The 17,094-nt window shown below is 40.8% G+C and overlaps 3 protein-coding genes across 10 annotated transcripts; 2 read left to right on the top strand and 1 right to left on the bottom strand.

Moving 5' to 3' along the window:
• The first annotated feature begins 113 nt into the window (after nucleotides 1–113).
• Nucleotides 114–2,986, top strand: Wbp2 (WW domain binding protein 2). Of its 7 annotated transcripts, XR_011416320.1 has the most exons (8): nucleotides 114–346; nucleotides 621–795; nucleotides 854–1,217; nucleotides 1,397–1,891; nucleotides 1,951–2,069; nucleotides 2,319–2,369; nucleotides 2,732–2,832; nucleotides 2,895–2,986. XR_011416320.1 is itself a non-coding variant. In XM_070207839.1 (6 exons), the coding sequence occupies exons 1-6, from the start codon at nucleotides 114–116 to the stop codon at nucleotides 2,937–2,939; spliced, it is 1,335 nt and encodes a 444-aa protein (XP_070063940.1). In that variant the 3' UTR covers nucleotides 2,940–2,986. The 7 variants fall into 7 exon arrangements, 3 of the variants coding, with proteins under 3 accessions (XP_070063940.1, XP_002048457.2, XP_015030443.1); XR_011416321.1 differs by lacking the exon at nucleotides 1,951–2,069; XR_011416322.1 differs by lacking the exons at nucleotides 1,397–1,891; nucleotides 1,951–2,069; nucleotides 2,319–2,369 and adding an exon at nucleotides 2,538–2,638.
• Nucleotides 2,987–7,319: 4,333 nt separating this feature from the next.
• On the top strand, nucleotides 7,320–12,545 carry Ent3 (equilibrative nucleoside transporter 3). The gene is made up of 3 exons (XM_002048420.4): nucleotides 7,320–7,843; nucleotides 9,316–9,877; nucleotides 9,946–12,545. The coding sequence occupies exons 1-3, from the start codon at nucleotides 7,650–7,652 to the stop codon at nucleotides 11,161–11,163; spliced, it is 1,974 nt and encodes a 657-aa protein (XP_002048456.1). The 5' UTR covers nucleotides 7,320–7,649; the 3' UTR covers nucleotides 11,164–12,545.
• Nucleotides 12,546–14,726: 2,181 nt separating this feature from the next.
• On the bottom strand, nucleotides 14,727–17,053 carry LOC6622686 (uncharacterized). 2 transcript variants are annotated; one of them, XR_004303411.2, is made up of 4 exons: nucleotides 16,901–17,053; nucleotides 15,341–16,832; nucleotides 15,200–15,259; nucleotides 14,727–15,135 (listed from the first exon to the last, which is right to left on the bottom strand). XR_004303411.2 is itself a non-coding variant. In XM_032434096.2 (2 exons), the coding sequence occupies exons 1-2, from the start codon at nucleotides 17,021–17,023 to the stop codon at nucleotides 15,351–15,353; spliced, it is 1,605 nt and encodes a 534-aa protein (XP_032289987.1). In that variant the 5' UTR covers nucleotides 17,024–17,053; the 3' UTR covers nucleotides 15,294–15,350. The 2 variants fall into 2 exon arrangements, 1 of the variants encoding a protein (XP_032289987.1); XM_032434096.2 differs by lacking the exons at nucleotides 14,727–15,135; nucleotides 15,200–15,259 and having other exon boundaries at nucleotides 15,294–16,832.
• Between the last annotated feature and the right edge of the window lie 41 nt (nucleotides 17,054–17,094).

Below are 17,094 nucleotides of genomic sequence, written 5' to 3'. Positions count from 1 at the left end.
AGCTATGAGAATTGTTTAACAAAATTTTAACTCTGGCTGTGCCGTGTAGGACTGCTGCACCATTTTTTTTTTTATTGACCTGCAGGGCTGCTGTAAATAGCGCAATAGCCAAAATGTGGTATTTTTTAGGCATTCCAATGCGGCATCGCAGCACGTGTGTACACACTGTTCGTGATTCATCAGCTGTCATTAATTCGAGAAAGTTTAGATTGAAAACAACACGAATACAGAACGCAATTTACAATAAGTCGTGGAAATCTTTGTGTTACCTATTGAAAAATCTATTCGGCATGTCGGTCAACACGGCACACGCAAATAATGGTGTGCTCATACATGCGGGCGAGTAGTAAGTACAATTTTATCCGCAAACTCTTTTATGTGGCTGCCTCTGCCTTCGTCTGACGTTATATGAAAATCTAGAGCCTGCTTCTATGTTTTAAGAGAATTCGTTAGAACGGCTTTTATTGAACGATTACTTAGCGAATTAATTTATCTGGCCTTGAACAGACCGACGTATATTTCGCAATGTTGCGGGAAACCCAACAGCTTCCGCTAATTGCATGACTTTTGTTGCGATAAGATGGAAAACCCAGCTTAGTCAAATCTTCTTATTTTCCCAGCATTCTACTGCACAGCGATAGCGTGTCAATGGAGTTTTCCGGACAGGACGGACATCTGTTCAAGGGCTCGAAGCAGGGACGCGTTTATCTAACATCGCATAGGATGATTTTCAACAGCAAGAAATCCAGCGATGTAATGCAATCCTTCAGTGCTCCCTTTGTGGCTCTTTCCGATGTATGTATATATTGTTAATTCCCTGCCTGCCTCTAGATTTCCCATTGCTGTATTTTAGGTTGAAATCGAGCAACCCGTTTTTGGAGCGAACTACATTAAGGGCAAGGTCCGTGCACAGCCCAATGGCAATTATGTGGGCGAGGTCAAGTTCAAGCTGTACTTCAAGGCAGGCGGAGCCATTGAGTATGGACAAGCGTTGCTGCGCGCCGCTAAAACGGCGCAAAGCAACTTCCATCGCGGCGGACTTGCTGGCGATGATCCGCCACCGTACGTGCCATCTGGTGCCTGGCATGAGGCTCCTCCACCAGCTTACCAGCCACCACCCGGCTATTACGGCTGGCTGCCGCAGCATGATGCCTTCAGTGGTCCGGCTCCGAACACTGTGTTTGTAAGCGACAACCCGCCGCCGTATCCGGGCATGAGTAAGTTTTCGATTCTAAGCAGCTTTTCCGCTCCCCATTCTCGGCTTTTGTTTCCGTACAGATGTTGCGCTGGTTTTAATTGGCCAAAAACCGGCATGAATATAAGCAACACGCTCACGTTTTTTCTAACTCTAAAGCACCCTTGCACAATCCATCTCTTTCTGTATATTTTTTTATAGCACCACCAAACAATCAACCAGCACCACAAGCACAGCCGCAACAGAGTCCGACTGAACCGACTTGGTATGGTTTTTCAGCACCACCAGAGCAGCAGCCGCAACAACAGCCTGGCTATGGTCCCCAAGGATGGGGTGGTGGCTATGCACAGCCGCCGCCGTACGCATCCTGTGCTCCGGCATGCCAACCGCTGCCACCCTATGGCGGACAGCCAGCGCCTGGCCAAGGTCCACAGGTTCCGTATGGGGGCTTTAATCCTAATATACCCGGAGGTTTTATGCAACCAGGTTTTATGCCACCACAGCAACCTAGTGGTTATCCAGGCTCTGCTCCGGCACAGCAACCAAACGGTTATCCAGGCTCTGCTCCGGCACAGCAACCCAACGGCTATCCAGGCTCTGCTCCTCCACAGCAACCCCCGGCTGCTGGTGCTGCGGCCAATGCAGCAGGCGGTGCGGCTGCAGCAAACTTTATGGGCTTCAGCTTGCCACCTGGAAGTGAGTATTTGATACAGACACATCATTATTAACCCATCATTCATATTTTTGTTGTTCAGATTAAATGATCAAGTCACGTTTAAAACAAATTAGGCAATGCAAGCGCATCAAATTGGAGTTTTCTCAATGAGCCGTACGTTAAAATCGGCAAATTTTTATCATTAATGAATGCAAATTGGTTTGTTATTATTTTTATTTTAGTGCCTGTATAAAATGCTTTTTAAAACTTTAACTCAATAGCTTCGAGTAGGAATCTTTACTTAGTATCATTTAATTGATTTAGTTTTATTTTTAGTTTGTAGTTTGATTTCCTTTCCATTGTATTGTTGTGCCTAATTTACTCGCCGAAATCTAACCAGTTACTAAACCAAAAGCCTCATTCTAAATCTGGCATCTGAAACAATTTTATTCTTTACCTTTTTCACAGTGTAAACTGCAAAATTAGTACACAACTACTACTGTACCGCAAAACAGCCAAGTAAGATTTTCGCAATTCGCTTATAAATTTGTATATAAATACGTATTTATTTTGGTTAAAATTTCCAACAAAAGCCGAGCCTAAAGTTTTGCAATTTTCGATATCTTCGATTTAGTAACTAGTATAATGATTTCTTTCTCTTTTGATTTTTCCATGCAAACTTTGCAGGAACCAGCAGCACGCAATATTATTATTATCCCCATTGTTATCCAGTCGCAAGAACTTTGTGTTTTATACCAATACCTGTTATATATCCATAAAAAAGGACTGTAAGACATTGTTGCTTTTGTACAATTTTATTATTATTACTTCAGATATTTCCATCTACTACCATTATATTGTTTTCTTGCTTCTTTTCATAGATTCTAAGGAAGCGGAAGCGGCTGCTAGCGCTTATAATACACCCTATAATCAGCGCGGACCCGGTGCATCCGGTTCCAGCGAAATGCCGCCATCATATAATGTACGTAGGCGTCTCATATTGCATAATTCCGTTTTAATAAAATACATTTTGTGCTTTTGCAGAATTTGCCACCCAGTTACGATGATGCATCAAAGAAACAACAATAAAATTAGCCTGTCAAAATTTAAAATATATTCAACACAAGCACGGCTCATTCCGATTAGAATTACACACAAGGGCACACGTAGTTTTCTACGTTCAACTATAAATTAAGGCCTGTTGCTGTTAGCATTATATCATAGAGCTTTCTCTTAATTATTTTGGCCTAGCCTGCGAAAATATGTTGATAATTAAAGTAACGCTTTGTTAAATTTGGCCATTAGACAAGACTTCGATTTTATTGTATTAAAAAATGTCACATTTCGGCTGTTAATGCCCGCTGAAAGGTCTCAACCAAATTAAAAACACCAAATTGTTGTTTTCTGCTAAATATTTAATTTAATACAATTCAAATTTTATTTAGTTGGTGTCACAATGTTTCTGTTAACAGATGTTTTTATTTGCTTTTTATATTTTTATTAAATTCTTATCAACTATTAACATAAATGAAAACTATTGTTATATCAATATAATATGAACATAAATATTTTAAATATATACATATATAAATATTACTTAAAAACTTTTGTGTGTTAAAAATCAGTTTCTTTTGATGACGCACTCATTCCACGCTGCGCTGTATAGCTGCATAGGCCGATGGCTTCAGATTCAGTTCACTCTGTCAGAAAACTAAGGAGCAGAAAAATATAATTAAGACATATTCTAGGGTAAGCGATTGATTGCTTGTAGATGCAGGAGGTGGCCTTCGGGATATAAGTACCAACTTTTCAATCGACTTTTTTATTGTATAATATTCTTTTAACGTCCACTTTGTTGCTTTTTAAGGTCACAGAATCCGGCAACATTAACGATGACTTGCACGATAGCCAGCGACAAGTGCGGGATATCGTTTAAGTTGCAAATTTCTGAACCACATTATCTTTAATTGCGTTTCACTAGCTCCAAGCTTCACTTTGTGTGTATGTACAATGAATTTTCAGCTTATGCTGATATTTTTAACAGAACAGCGCACCGTTGCCTTTGCTTTGAGTAGTGAAAAAGGGGTCGGGCTGGACTCAGGACGCAAAGTCAGTATTTTCACTATTTAAAGCAAAGCATCACGAACGGCGAGTTGTTCTGTTCTGAACAAATATTCCATTAGCCAAAGAGCTAATGGAACATTTTCAATTCAGTTTTGCATGTATCTGACTGAGAGAGGGTGCGTTTTTGTACGCATGAGTATAAATGTGTATCTACCTGTGTGAAAATTATCTATGCGCAAGCTTCAAGAGGGTGCAATCAATCATATACGAAGTTGTATGTATCTAGATACATACTAATCAGTATATGTATCTGGGAACAACCCTTAAATTGTGCACAGATACATATCTGAAAATCATTACATAAGCAATAAAATTTGCATTTGTATGTATCAGTACGCCAATTCGCTGATGGATATACGAAGAAGATGCATATACGAATATATATATATACTAAAAGGTATATGTATCTATGGACCCCCTGAAACTTCTGCGCAGATACGCATCAATTTGCAGATGGATTTATGTGTACATATACGAAGAAGTATATATCTAGACACGCCTAGTGTATAGATACATGCGAAACAGTATATGTATCTATGGACCCACCTGAAACTTCTGCGCAGGTGCACATCTGAAAATTATTACATATGTAATAAAATTTTCATTTGTATGCTTCACTACATGAATTTTCAGATGGATTTGTATGTTCATATACGGAATAGTGTGTATCTAGACACGCCTAGTATGTAGATATATACGAAACCGTATATGTATCTGTGGACCCACCTGAAAAATTCTGCGCAGATACACATATGAAAATTATTACATATGTAATAAAATTTTCATTTGTATTAAACTGCGCAGCAATTTGCAGATGGATTTATATGGACATATACGAAGAAGAATATACCTTGACACGCCTAGTGTATAGATACATTCTAAAAAGTATATGTATCTATGGACCCACCTGAAAATTCTGCGCAGGTGCACATCTGAAAATTATTACATATGTAATAAAATTTTCATTTGTATGCTTCACTACATGAATTTTCAGATGGATTTGTATGTTCATATACGGAATAGTGTGTATCTAGACACGCCTAGTATGTAGATATATACGAAACCATATATGTATCTATGGACCCACCCGAAACTTCTGCGCAGGTGCACATCTGAAAATCATTACATATGTAATAAAATTTTCATTTGTATTTAACTGCGCATCAATTCGTGGATGGAGTTATATGTACATATACGTAGAAGTATATATCTAGACACGCCTAGTATATAGATATATACGAACCAGTATATGTATCTGTGGACCCACCTGAAAAATTCTGCGCAGATACACATATGAAAATTATTACATATGTAATAAAATTTTCATTTGTATTTAACTGCGCATCAATTCGTAGATAGATTTATATGGACATATACGAAGAAGAATATACCTTGACACGCCTAGTGTATAGATACATTCTAAAAAGTATATGTATCTATGGACCCACCTGAAAATTCTGCGCAGGTGCACATCTGAAAATTATTACATATGTAATAAAATTTTCATTTGTATTTAACTGCGCATCAATTTGCAGATGGATTTGTATATACATATGCGAAATAGTATGTAGATACACCTAAAGTCTAGATACATTCTAAAAAGTATATGTATCTGTGGACCCCCTGAAACTTCTGCGCAGATACACATCTGAAAATCTTGTGCAGTAAAATTTTCATTTGTATTTAACTGCGCATCAATTTGCAGATGGATTTATGTGTACATATTCGAAGAAGTATATATCTGGACACGCCTAGTATATAGATATATTCTAAAAAGTATATGTATCTATGGACCCACCTGAAAATTCTGAGCAGGTGCACATCTGAAAATTATTACATATGTAATAAAATTTTCATTTGTATTTAACTGCGCATCAATTTCCAAATGGATTTGTATATACATATGCGAAATAGTATGTAAAAGCCTAAAGTCTAGATACATTCTAGAAAGTGTATGTATCTGTGGACCCACCTGAAAAATTCTGCGCAGATACACATCTGAAAATCATTGCATATCTTATGCAGTAAAATTTTCATTTGTATTAACTGCGCATCAATTTTCAGATGGATTTATGTGCACATATACGGAATGGTGTGTATCTATGCATGTAATATGCATTTATATATGTATATAGTGTGTATCTATACACACACCTGTTGTATATAGCATGTATCTAGACACACCTAGTGTATACATAAGTATTTCTCTACCTACCTGAAAGATTGTGCACAGATACATATTTGAAAATCACTGCATATTACTGGCAATAAAATTTTCATTATATCTGTGCATCAATTTTCAGAGATATTTGTATGTACATACGCAAAGATGTATGTATCTATGTATAGTAATATGCATATACATAGTATGTATCTATGGACACGCCTAGTATATAGTATATGATATGTATCTATGGACACACCTAGTATATAGATACATACTAAGTATATGCATATTCAGAGATACATATTTGAAAATTTTCACGCAGATAGATACATAAAAATGAAAATGTAATTGATACTTAATGTATTTGATGTTTTTTATGATTTGTTGTGTGTTCTGTGTTTTTCTTTAATACGTAATTATTAATAAATTGGCTTTTTCTTACCTGTTCAATAGCTTTACTAATTAATTGTGTACCTGTTACATTTTATGCGGTCCTCTACATCTTCTTGCTAGGCCCTGTGAATATACATTAGAAAAAAGCAATTAGTAAAGTTTATTGTAAAAAAAATCTTAAATTTGTATCTTCTTAAAGCCAAGCTTAATGCTTGCAAAAGAGAAGCTGAGGAAATATATTTGCTTTAGCTATGCACTTGATAATATAAAAGGAAAAAGTTTTTCTCAGACTTGTAAAAAAAAAAAAGAGAAAATTTTCACTGTTATACATACCAAAAATCTGGAGCTTATTTTTGAGGAGTAGTCAGGAGCGATGTCAACCAGTCAGCTCAACGTCCAAAGGATAAGTGAATGCTGGTTAGCTCGTTCGCGAAGTGGAAAGCTAAATCAATCATACGCCACATGCGCAGTGCGTCAAGGTGAAATGGTGAACTGGTGAAATGGTGAAAGGGTGGAATTGGATTGTGGTGAGAAAAAAACGTGTGAGCAGGACATTCGCTGGCAATGGAATGGCAAATTGGTGGTGCATGCCGTGTGTACGCTTTGGCCAGGTTTTAAATAAAAATATTTAAAAATCAAATGCAAATAAACGGAAAAAATAATTCTTAAAAAGTAACTAGGCGAATGCGAATTGCAATTGAATTGAAAAAAAAGCGCAATTCAAGAGATGCATAAATTGGAAAATGTGCGTGTCGATTTGGCATATTTGAATTTACATTCGATTACTGCCAAAGGCGAGTCGCAGCCAGTGGAGCAACAACTTGCGTCTGCTGTTTATCGATTCGTGTGCCACAAATAACCGTGTTGCACCCAGAGACAGCACCCTGTATGCGTGTGCGTATGACGAGCATACAACGTTAGCTATTCCCTGCGCTGCAGGCGTGTCGATTTTAACGCATAAATTATGCAAAAGTCAACTGCAACGCGCATCGACTAAATATCAAACTATAAACCAAAAAAAATAAATAAATAAATAAATAAACCAACGACTGCAACAAAACACAAAACAAAAAACTAGTTAGCACACCCAAAGAAGAGAAGGAGCACAATTCGGAATGGACGTGGGCGCACAGGACACCACATATGAGCCTCTGGAGGGGCGCAGCGGACGGGCATCGGGCAATGGCATGAGGCATCCGACCAGCATAGATAGTCCCGAATACGATACACGCGCCCCCAAGGACCAGAGACATGCCGTCTATCTGGCACTGCTTGCAGCAGGCATTGGATTTGTTTTGCCCTACAATAGGTGAGTGCAAATGAATGTGCAAATGTCAATGCGATTGGGTATGCGAATCCGAGTGGGCGTGGAAATGGGAGTGGGCGTAGACGTGGGCGTGGGCCGTATGAATGGGCTTTGCAAAGACAAAGATTGATTAGTTGCGTTTGTTTGATTGACATGTATCAAAGTTGACACAGGTTTAAATTATGTGAATCGTATTAGTTATTTACTGTCTGCAATGCGAGCTAATATCCTGTTGAACAATTACCCGGCCTTGCTCGTTAAGATATTTCCTTTTCAGACAGTTTCCGTGCGTTTATTTGAAGTACATATTAAAAGTCCATCAAAGAAAGAACTAAACGTTGCAGAATCTGTTGAACCGCATTATCCACTCAAGAGTTTTGCGAATATTCTGAAGCAAGTCTCAAATGAATAAGATCTTTGAAAATGACAAGGAGGAATAGAGTTTTCGAAAAGTGTGAAATATTCCTCAAGTGAATTTAAACATAGATCTTTGAAAATGAGTTTGAGGCACATCAAATGGTATTCGAAAAAATTTCATACAAAAGTTTTTCACAATATTTTTACATTTGCGGGTGGATTTTCCTAGAAGTGTGCACCTCCATCACATACATAAAGCATTAAAGCTTTCTAGCGATAACGATTTGCGCTGATAAAATATAATTATGTCATTTTATCGATCAAGGAGCATCGATCACACTATTCGCTATGCTCGCTTTTTGCGAGAACAGGTAACGGGATTCAAGTTGTTACAAGTGTTGGAAAGAAAGAGCAATAGCTATCTCTTCTATTGCAATGTTCGCTCTCTCCATCCTTCTCTCTCTCTCTCTCTCTCTCTCACAGCCTGTTAATTAAACTTTAGGTATGGAGAATTATTAGAACAGTAATATAAATGACATTTAACTAAAATTAATCGCGACGACGTACGAAAAATAGCGATCAAATGAGATAAAGCACGCGCACAGATTAAATTGCCACACTTCCCAATTTCCACTAATACAATAACAATTGAGTATTGAAAAATCTGCGGTCACACTATTCGCTAATGTTTGTTTCAAGTGATTCCAGGTAACGGGATTCGAAGTGTGGCTACAGTAGGCGTAAGCGCAATAGCCATCTACACCGCTCGCTCTCTCTTTCTCTCTCACACACACACAAATTCTGCCAGTGTGTGCGCCAAAAATGAAAACAAATTGAGCCTAAAAATGCCAGAAATTAAAAAGTGTTTATTTTTGCTTATTAAACAAATATTCAAATGTGCAGAACGGGTAGAAAACTATTATAAATGACATTTTTCGATAAAGTGAAATAATTGTTGGGCGATATTTAATTGAAATCTGTTTTATAATATGGCCAAACCATTTACAGTTACTTTTCGCATAAAATATATGTATGTATGTATGTATTTTATATGCAATATAATTAGTAAATAGTTCCACAATTTTCGTTATTAAATCTCATTCGTAACTCTGTTTCAGTTTCATTATCGCCGCGGACTATTGGCAGGGACGCTTTCCGGGTCGTCCGGTGGCTCTGGACATGTCCATGACGTACATCTTTGTGGCCTTCGGCACGGTTCTGTTCAACAACATTGTGCTGTCGCTGGCGCCGTTCCAAACGCGCGTCCTCTTTGGCTACATGGTGTCCTTTACCACGCTGATCTTTGTGGCCGTCTGCGAGGTGGCCTGGCACATGTTCGCCACGAATACGGCGTATGTTGTGAACATGTCTGCGGTGGCTCTAACCGCCATTGGCTGCACGGTGCAGCAGTCGAGCTTCTATGGATTCGCCTCAATGCTGCCCAAGCAGTACACGCAGGCTGTGATGGCCGGCGAGAGCATTGCCGGATTTCTGGTGTCTTCCAATCGCGTGGTTACCAAGCTGCTCATCAACAATGATCGCGTCTCGACGGTCATCTTCTTTCTGACCTCCACGCTGTACATACTCTTCAGCTATTTGCTGCACTTGGCCACCATCAACTCGCCGTTTGTGCGCTTTCACGTGGAGGCCTGCTCCAAGATTGTTCTGCGTCCGGATGAGGTAAGTGACACGGAGTTATCTGTGGGCTGAGAATAGTTGACCTAATACATGCTTATTGTTCGGCGCAGCAAGAGATTGATGGCGCCACCAGCAGCACCAAGTATGGTGTTCTGTCCATGGACGGCACTACGACTACGACTACGGCTGGACCCCATCATGCCGGTACGAGTGCACCGAATACGCTGAGCTTTAGCAATCCCGTCTATGAGCTGTCCAATCCCACGGCTGGCGAGAGCATCATTGAGGGCCTTGGGCCGTTGCCCGAGCTGCCAGCTACGCCGCATGAGCCGGCCACGCCCACAACGGTTGCCTTCAAGGTGGAGCATGTGATTACGCCGCGTCGCTGCCGGCCCAGCAAGCTGGGCGACATACGCGAAGGTTTCGTAACACGCTGGCGCGTCGCCCAGGTCATCTATCCGTACATGGTGTGCATTGCCCTGGCCTACTGTGTCACCCTCTCACTGTATCCGGGCATCGAGGTGGAGGTCACTTCGTGTGCGCTGCGCACATGGATGCCCGTGCTGCTGATGTTCTGCTTCAATACATCGGATGTGATTGGCAAGATCCTGGCCGCCAGTCCGTATCCCTGGTCGCGGCGACAGCTGATCCTGCTGTCAGGATTGCGTATTGTGCTGGTCCCTATGTTTCTACTATGCTGTGCGCCACGCCATCGTCCGATCATCTCGGGCGAGACGGCGCCCTTTCTGTTCACCATAGCGCTGGGCATCAGCAACGGACTGGCGGGCAGCTTGCCCATGATGCTGGCTCCGGCCAAGGTGCCGGGCACCCTTAAGGAGGTCACCGGCAACATAATGACACTGTCCTACAATATTGGACTAACGGCCGGTTCGCTGATTGGCTACGTGTTCGAGAGCATGCTGGGACCGCAGCTGGAGAATCCCTGTCCCATGTATCCGTATACGCCCGCCTCGGCGCTGGACCACTACCATGGTCATCTGCCGCCGCTGCTGCCCACCGCCAGTCCGACTATGGCGGTCAATACGACACTGGCGCCGCTGCTCCTGAACACTACGATCTCCGGCATTAGCAGCACGGAGAGCAGCTCCACCAGCAGCGCTGTGCCTGGACCTGCACTGGCCACAGTCATCACCACCACGGCCCTGGCCCTCTACAGCACCGTGGCGAGCACCAGCACGGAGCTGATCAATGCGACTGTCACCACCATGCTGTCGGCGGTGTCATCATCGGTGGGCGATATCAGTGGTGAGCTCGGGGGCAGTACAACGGATCCTCAAACGCCCGATGCACTGCTGCAGGAGATCTAGGTCGGTTGCTTGTTGGACATGGCACATTTGCAGATACTCAAGTCAAGCTTGTGTATCTACAAGATACAATTTAGATTAGCTCTGACTGACAAGTCCAAATATGGTGAAAGTGGAAGCGCGTTAACAGCGAGAGAGAGTTCTCATGTGAAAAGGTAAATATGCTTTTCTTTACTTGGCAAAATTCTCTTTCAAAATTAAGATTACCCTCTTAATTGGGCAAAATTTCCTTACGTGAGGAGGGTAATTATGCTAGCCTTTAATTGGCTAACATTTCCTTTCATATGTAAGAGGGTAATTATGATAGTCTCCAATTGGAGAAATGACATTTCGCGAGTGCTAGCCTTTAATTGGAAAAAATGCCCTTTCCCATGAGAGAGGGTAATTATGATAGTCTTTAATTGGAAAAATTGCCTTTCTCATATGCTAGCCTTTAATGCGCTTTTTCATGTGAGAGGGTAATTATGCTAGCCTTTAATTGGGAAAACATTGTCTATCTATTTTGCGAGGGTAAAAGTTCTCTTGGATAGAATGGATCGGATGGAAAAAGAGAATCTATCACAAACTTGTATCTTGTGCAATCGTATTGCAAATATTTATCAACTCTAATAATTATGTTAACATATACTCCAATTAAGTGCTATAATATTCAAGTTTTGATCCGTTGATTTCGAGTTATATAAAAGAGAGCCCAGTAGCTAAGCAAATTCTATGTGCGTGCGTGTGTGTCTGTGTGTGTGTGTGTGCGAGCTGTGTGTGCATGTGTGTGCGTGTACATATGTAATTAGGATACGGATAATACGGATAAATGCATATTGTTGGTTAAAGATCATGAATATTTTTATAAAAAGGCGCTAGACTTAATTGTTTGTGGGGTAATTATAAACATATTTATTGATCTAAACAATTCGGATTATGGTTTGCTCGAGAAAGTGTGGAATGGAATGTTTTTTCCGAATGCGTAGAACAAATTAGGTTTTAAATAAGACACTTGAACTTTGCAGCTAGTCATAGAGAATCCGTTCCAAAATAGTAACAAATTGCTAAATAATACAAACACATAATATATATATATATGTATTAATTAGTATATCTTTGCCTACAAACGCTGTGGATGGCCTTAGTCCTTGTTTCTGCTTAGTTGCAATTATTATTTAGATTCTAATTGAAATTTCAACGATGTTTTGTTAACTTACTTAATCAAATTTTAGCCAAATTTTGAGCAACCATATTTTGACTATAATAAAATGAACGTTATATGCGTATAGCTCTAAGAATTCTAATGAATATGAATGTTAATAACGAATTTGTAAAAAACTCGGAATAGAATTGAAAACTCGAATAAAACTAAAGGCAAAGCGCCATCTGTGTCAGACAGGTTAAAACTGCAGTGCGCCATCTGTTTAGGGCTGGCATAAAACTCTAAATAGGATATTCTCTATGAAAATAGCTGTATTTTGTAATACCACTATAGAGGGAATTTATATTATGGTGCATGTATTTAAAACTAATTGTTACACAAGATGGCGGCACTTCGAGTTGGGAAATAACTATGTTGCTCAAAAGATGGCGGCACTGTTTTATAGTCAACTGAAACATTGTGTTGAGCATTTTTTTCATATTCATAAAAGGCAATTTAGCTAAAGCAAAATGCTCGCCATGAATTATTTCCCTTATTTCGACGCAATTCTTTTCTTACATCTAGCTGATAAATATGTTCGTATTGCTTAAATCCCCTTGCTATAGATTATCTTATATTTAAACCTGAGAGCCAAAAATAATATCTTTATCCATCATATTTTTTATTCCGTTTTCTCTTTGGATGCTTAAATATAAATAACAAAAGAAGACACATAACAGGTTAAGAGAAGAGAAAAAACTGTAAGAAATTGAAAAATGCGGGTGTAAAAAATAACTATATTGTAAGGAAATGGGTTGTTCTTTTAACGCCATCTTGCGTAACTATTCAAAACATGCCTGCATTGCCATAAATCCTTTATAGCATGTAAATCCCCTAAAACTAAGAGCTATTCATGTAGCTGGGTATAGGAAATTTCCTTTAAATCTTACCCCAATTTGTTTTTCGGGGTGTCTGAAAATGAATTAGACTTCCCTTTATTTAGCAGGGGCCAAACCAACCCTTATCAGTGGGAATTGTAAAATTCAAATAAAATGTGAATTTAAAGAGGTTTAAGGGTTCAGATTCAATTCTCGTGCTTGTTGGGAGTTAATTTAAGACCAGTTTCTGTAAATATTTTTACAATGCTTGGCATAATTTTTCAATATTATTCTCCAGTTTCTCATGCAGTTCCTAATGTGCTTAAGGTGATTATTTATGGCCTTAGCTTATCAAAAAACGATATTTATAAAATGTCAGCGTATTTGTCCGCCATTGTTGTTGGAATTGCCTTTGTTTCGATTTAAATATTTACGTGTAATTGGATTTTTTTTTTTTGTTTTGATTTGATTATAATTTTGTATTGAAGCCTCAAGCAGGACAAGTGCCGGAATAAATTTTCCGTTCGTCAAGTGGCCAAATGAATACAAATGAAATAAATTAGGCAGCAGCCACCTTGAAACTGAGTCAAAGCGGATGCGGAAAAGGCGCCAACTTATGCCGTATTTAAATTGAAGTATTGTGTAGCTAATTTGATGCTCTATAAATACATTTGAAGCGGGTATATTAGGCCACTTAAATGTGAATCTTACTGCTGCAGAAGGGGTGGGGGGTAAATCCCGAAAATCTTATAATCATCTTATACCAATAATAATCTACTTATAATAGTCTTATATTATGTATATGCAGCATTTGCGTTAGGGTATTTAATCGTCGGCTGTCTGAAGATAACTTTTCTTTTGCATTTATTCCGTTTCGTGAATCTTACTGCTGCTGAATGGGGGAGGGGGGGGGGGGGTGGGGTAAATCTTCAAAATCTTATAATCATCTTATACCAATAATAATCTACTTATAATAGTCTTATATTATGTATAGGAAGCATTTGCATTAGGGTATTTAATAGTCGGATGTCTGAAGAGATTTTCTCTTTTGCATTTATTCCGTTCCGTGAATCTTACTGCTGCTGAATGTGGGAGGGGGGTGGTGTAAATCTTCAAAATCTAATAATCATCTTATACCAATAATAATCTACTTATAATAGTCTTATATTATGCATATGCAGCATTTGCGTTAGGGTATTTAATAGTCGGCTGTCTGAAGAGATTTTCTCTTTTGCATTTATTCCGTTCCGTGAATCTTACTGCTGCTGAATGTGGGAGGGGGGTGGTGTAAATCTTCAAAATCTAATAATCATCTTATACCAATAATAATCTACTTATAATAGTCTTATATTATGCATATGCAGCATTTGCGTTAGGGTATTTAATCGTCGGCTGTCTAAAGAGAACTTCTCTTTTGCATTTATGCCGTTGTTTTGGCTCAAAACGAAAATCAATGAATTTCCACATTTATTTTCATTTTTCGTTTTGTTTCCTTTATTTTTTTTTTTTTTTTGAATATTTTGTGCCGAGATCTGGTTAAGTCGGAAGTTATTTGGCAACAAAACGCGCAATTAAATGTATTTTGAATGGAAGGAAAACGCTGCAAAGCAAAATTGGACATTTGCATTACTGGCCGGAAGCGACGAAGAGCTCTTGAGGTGCTCGCTCCTGGCGCACCAATGCCCCCCCCTCCCACCGCCCCTGCAACCGGTAAGCCTTATCTGCACAGAAGCACGCCGAGCACCCAACTAACTAGGCGACAACTTCGAGCTCGGGGGCTGTGGGAGGGAAAACACACGAGGAGTAACCTTTATCGATTGGCAAAGTTCGCACATTCGCCTACATTTAGGCGCATTTGACGGATATGGGCAACCCTTCAAAGGTGCTCCAATTTATTGGCCGCCCCGTGTCATTGCACCCTGCGGCAGCAGGGCTTCCAATCAATCAGCAGCAGGCGGCATAGCCATAAGTTGGCAACTGGAATGTAAGATTTCAGACCAGATCAATGCGGGATTGGACAAATTAAAGAAGCCGTACATACCAAGAAGGATCAATTGGATGGACACCTAAGCGGAGTAGGATCGACTAGCTCTGGGCGTCCCTAAAATGAACAAAAGTGATTCGATATATATGTCAATTATATATTATATCTATATATACAGATTATTTGCAATATACAAACGCGAAAGGGATTACGATGAGTCGGATTCGTCGCTGTCGTCGTCGCTGCTGCTGCTCAGCTGCAAGTCTGTCCAGAGCGTTGAGTCTGCCGGAATGGCAGCTGCTGCTGCTGCCTCGTCCAGCTGCTCCGTCATGTCGCAGAGATTGCTTTCGGCCTGCTCCGGCCAGGTACACGTGGGTGGCGCTTCGGTCTCGGACATTTGCCAGTTTTCCATTGGCAAGTCTGAAGCGCTAATCGGCGCATTGGAGATCGGCTCATCTGTATTGTATTCAGGCTGGCAGTTATCGTATTCGACATCGACGTTTGTGTCTGTTAAGTGGGCTTGGTTGCAGTCGTCGGGCTGCGCTTCGTACTTCTCTTCGTCGGAGGAGTTGGCCTGCTCCGGCAGCTCGTCTCTTTCGGGCGAGTTCTCTTCCTCTTGTGTGATCGACTCCTGCGTTTCGCGCTGCTCCTGCATCTGGGCATAGTATTTCATTTGTTCCTTTCTCCTCTCATCTCTATTCATTTCGACCCTGCGCCCCTTCATTAGCTTCTGCTTCAGCCGGTTGGCTGTGGCATCGAACGCCTCGATCAAGCCCCTGGCACGGCTCTCCTTCTCCCTGGAATAGGACTTCAGACAATGTTCCACACTGCTCTCCGCTCGCTTGAGTGCAAATAGCACCTCGGTTATGTCCCGCTTGTCCAGTTTGACATTTGAATCCTGCTCTTCCGGTGGCTTCTTACTCTCCAGCTCATGGGACCAATGGCAGTTGGAGTAGCGCTGGTGCGGATCCTGGTCGCAGGTCTTGTGGAACAGTTCGTGGAACAGCTTAATCTGATTGTCGAAATTCTTGAAGATGCCGGTCACCTCGAAGCGGAACTCCTCGATCGTCTTGAAGTAAAACCTGTCTACTTTTTGGGACAAATACTCCAGTTTTGCGTTAAAATATTTACAAATGGTCGGGTCGTCCTCCTTTGCAATGGCCGCCTGCAGCTTCTCCAGATGCTCCTGGCATTGACGTTGCACCACATCCGATGCCTTCTCGTAGCCATGCTGCCTGCCCGACGAGCGTGGATCCTTGGTGCTGGGCTTCTCCTCGCCCTTGGGCATTTTATTGAGCACCCGATGAAAGAACTTCTCCAGCTTCTGGCAGTTACGGTACACCACATCTCCCGGCCGATTGAACGTAAAACAGTTGCTAATTACCAATCGGAAGTCACAGATCAGATCATCCACGCGATGATAGTAACGGTTCTGCACCCGCTTGATGATCGTGCCCACATCCATTGGCCGCTTGATGATGGTGTAGTAATTGGGCACTTGGAGTGCCGCCGTGTCCACGGGCTCCATGAAGTCCATGGCGAACTTCTTGGCCACCAGCTCGTCCAGCAGATATTTGCGCAGGTAGTGAATCTTATTGGTGTAAAGCCCAGCTTCGCCCGGCTCGGGCATCACCTCGGGCTGCACCCGGGTGGGTAGCTTAATTTTTAGCTTCAGGGGCTTGTGGGGCTCCTGCGGTACGGAAAGCGCCATTTCAGTGGAGTACAAATCCTGACTGGCATTTAATGGAACGTACTTACCATAGCTTGTAGATTCCTACGGTCTGATACTTTTAGAAAGATTGGCAATTCATATGATATCCGATTGAGCTCTGTTCGTCTGAGACAGTAGAAAATTTTTTGTTCATTTGACAAATAATTCATTGAAAATACGATTCTTTTTGTTCCCTAAACAACGCAATTATGACGGTAAATACAATTTACAAAGGTATACT

The sequence above is a fragment of the Drosophila virilis genome, chromosome 3 (assembly GCF_030788295.1).
Source record: "Drosophila virilis strain 15010-1051.87 chromosome 3, Dvir_AGI_RSII-ME, whole genome shotgun sequence".
Classification (NCBI taxonomy): Eukaryota; Metazoa; Arthropoda; class Insecta; order Diptera; family Drosophilidae; genus Drosophila; species Drosophila virilis.
This window is presented reverse-complemented; position numbering and strand designations above follow the sequence as displayed.